We start from the raw sequence: 1,497 nt of genomic DNA, 5'->3' as shown, positions 1-1,497 counted from the left end.
ACACGCACACACAAGCAAACACACACACACACACACACACAAACACACACAAGGCAATCAGAGATGGCAGACCTCACCCCCTTACCTCCCCCCCCCACACACACAAGGCACTCAGAGATGGCAGACTTCACCCCCTTACACACACACTCACGAACACACACAAGGCACTCAGAGATGGCACTTAAAAGCACGCAAAGCAAAGAGAGAGAGAGAGAGAGACAGACAGACAGACAGACGCCCTCCTAGTGGTGTGCAGGAAGACAAAACGTCGTGCAAAATGCCGCACCCTACATCTGCTTGGTGCCTCGTGCCCTACAGAGTCACGTAGTTTCCAGGCAAAACGCCAAGTTCAGTGTTCCAAACAAACCGCCGGGCGGAACCTAACCAAACATTGACACAAGTCTTTACGTGTCGGCACGCCTGCTGAATTAATACGTCAGCTCTTTACACATATACAGGTAAACGTTGATCCATTGTGCCTCTTATGTAACTCTGATGGCTGTGAACGTAACCTGGGAGGGTGGGCGTGTGTAGGGGGAGGGCTGGGTCGGTACAAATTAACTGCAAATGTGTAAAAATAACTGTTACTATGGGTATGGCCGGTGTGACACAAGATCCTGCAACACCTAATGCACATCATGTCATGTGCTGTTTACGTTCATATTCCTGTAGTAATACTAGTAGTCTCTTAGAACAGACTTACTGTATTGTTCACATTGTCATTGCTGCCATACATTGTACCATGTACAACTGTCGAGCAATAAAGTTCATTCGTTCATTCCTGGCCCTTTTTTAACGTAATACCTATTCTGGCCGGGGGTCTAGAATGAATGCTGATCAGCAGTTTGCTTTCAGGGTTAATTGTCTAATCTTGCCTGCTCAGTTCGGGAGAGCGAGTATGAAGACCTACAATTGTGTAAGATACAAAAGCACACACACCCATAAAACATTGACACACAGGCGTGGATTGAACTCCCCATACATGTACATGTAAACAATGTCAACAAAAACAACAACAAACTCTCATACCTGTAATTACACAAGTAAACAATGTAAATAACGACAGACCTGGGACGCCAATATCATACACAGATACTAGTAAAAAATGTGAACAACAACTAACTTTCCCCACCTGTACATAACCCAAGTACCACACACAGATAAACAATATAACTTTTCCCCACCTGTAGCAGCAATGTAAATAAAAAGAGACCTACTTTCCCAAATCCACACACAGATAAACAATGTAAACAAAAACAAACCTGTAGCCCCAGTACCACGCATACACAGGTAGACAATGTAACTATCCCCCACCTGTAGTCCCAGCACCACGCACAGGTACCACGGCGGTGCGTCCTCCACCCCGTACACCAGCCCGCTCTCCACTAGAGCCGCCTTCTCCTCCTGCCCTGCGCCTTTCCCTGGACCCACGCCGTGGGGGGTCTCCTGTAGCTCCACGGTCTGGTCAGGACAGAGGAACGGGGTTGTGGTAGACAT

The 1,497-nt window shown here is 47.3% G+C and overlaps 1 protein-coding gene across 1 annotated transcript in view; it reads right to left on the bottom strand.

Annotated features, from left to right (window-relative positions):
• Nucleotides 1-1,497, bottom strand: part of LOC109487252 (solute carrier family 23 member 1-like) — a 10,608-nt gene extending 9,111 nt beyond the window's left edge. Inside the window, exon 1 of the mRNA XM_019791234.1 lies at nt 1,315-1,497. Within this exon, the coding sequence (XP_019646793.1) occupies nt 1,315-1,497 (183 nt within the window). The remainder of the gene's footprint in view (nt 1-1,314) is intronic.

Source organism: Branchiostoma belcheri, unplaced genomic scaffold (genome assembly GCF_001625305.1).
Source record: "Branchiostoma belcheri isolate BF01 breed outbred unplaced genomic scaffold, Haploidv18h27 scaffold87, whole genome shotgun sequence".
In the NCBI taxonomy this organism is placed as follows: Eukaryota; Metazoa; Chordata; class Leptocardii; order Amphioxiformes; family Branchiostomatidae; genus Branchiostoma; species Branchiostoma belcheri.
This window is presented reverse-complemented; position numbering and strand designations above follow the sequence as displayed.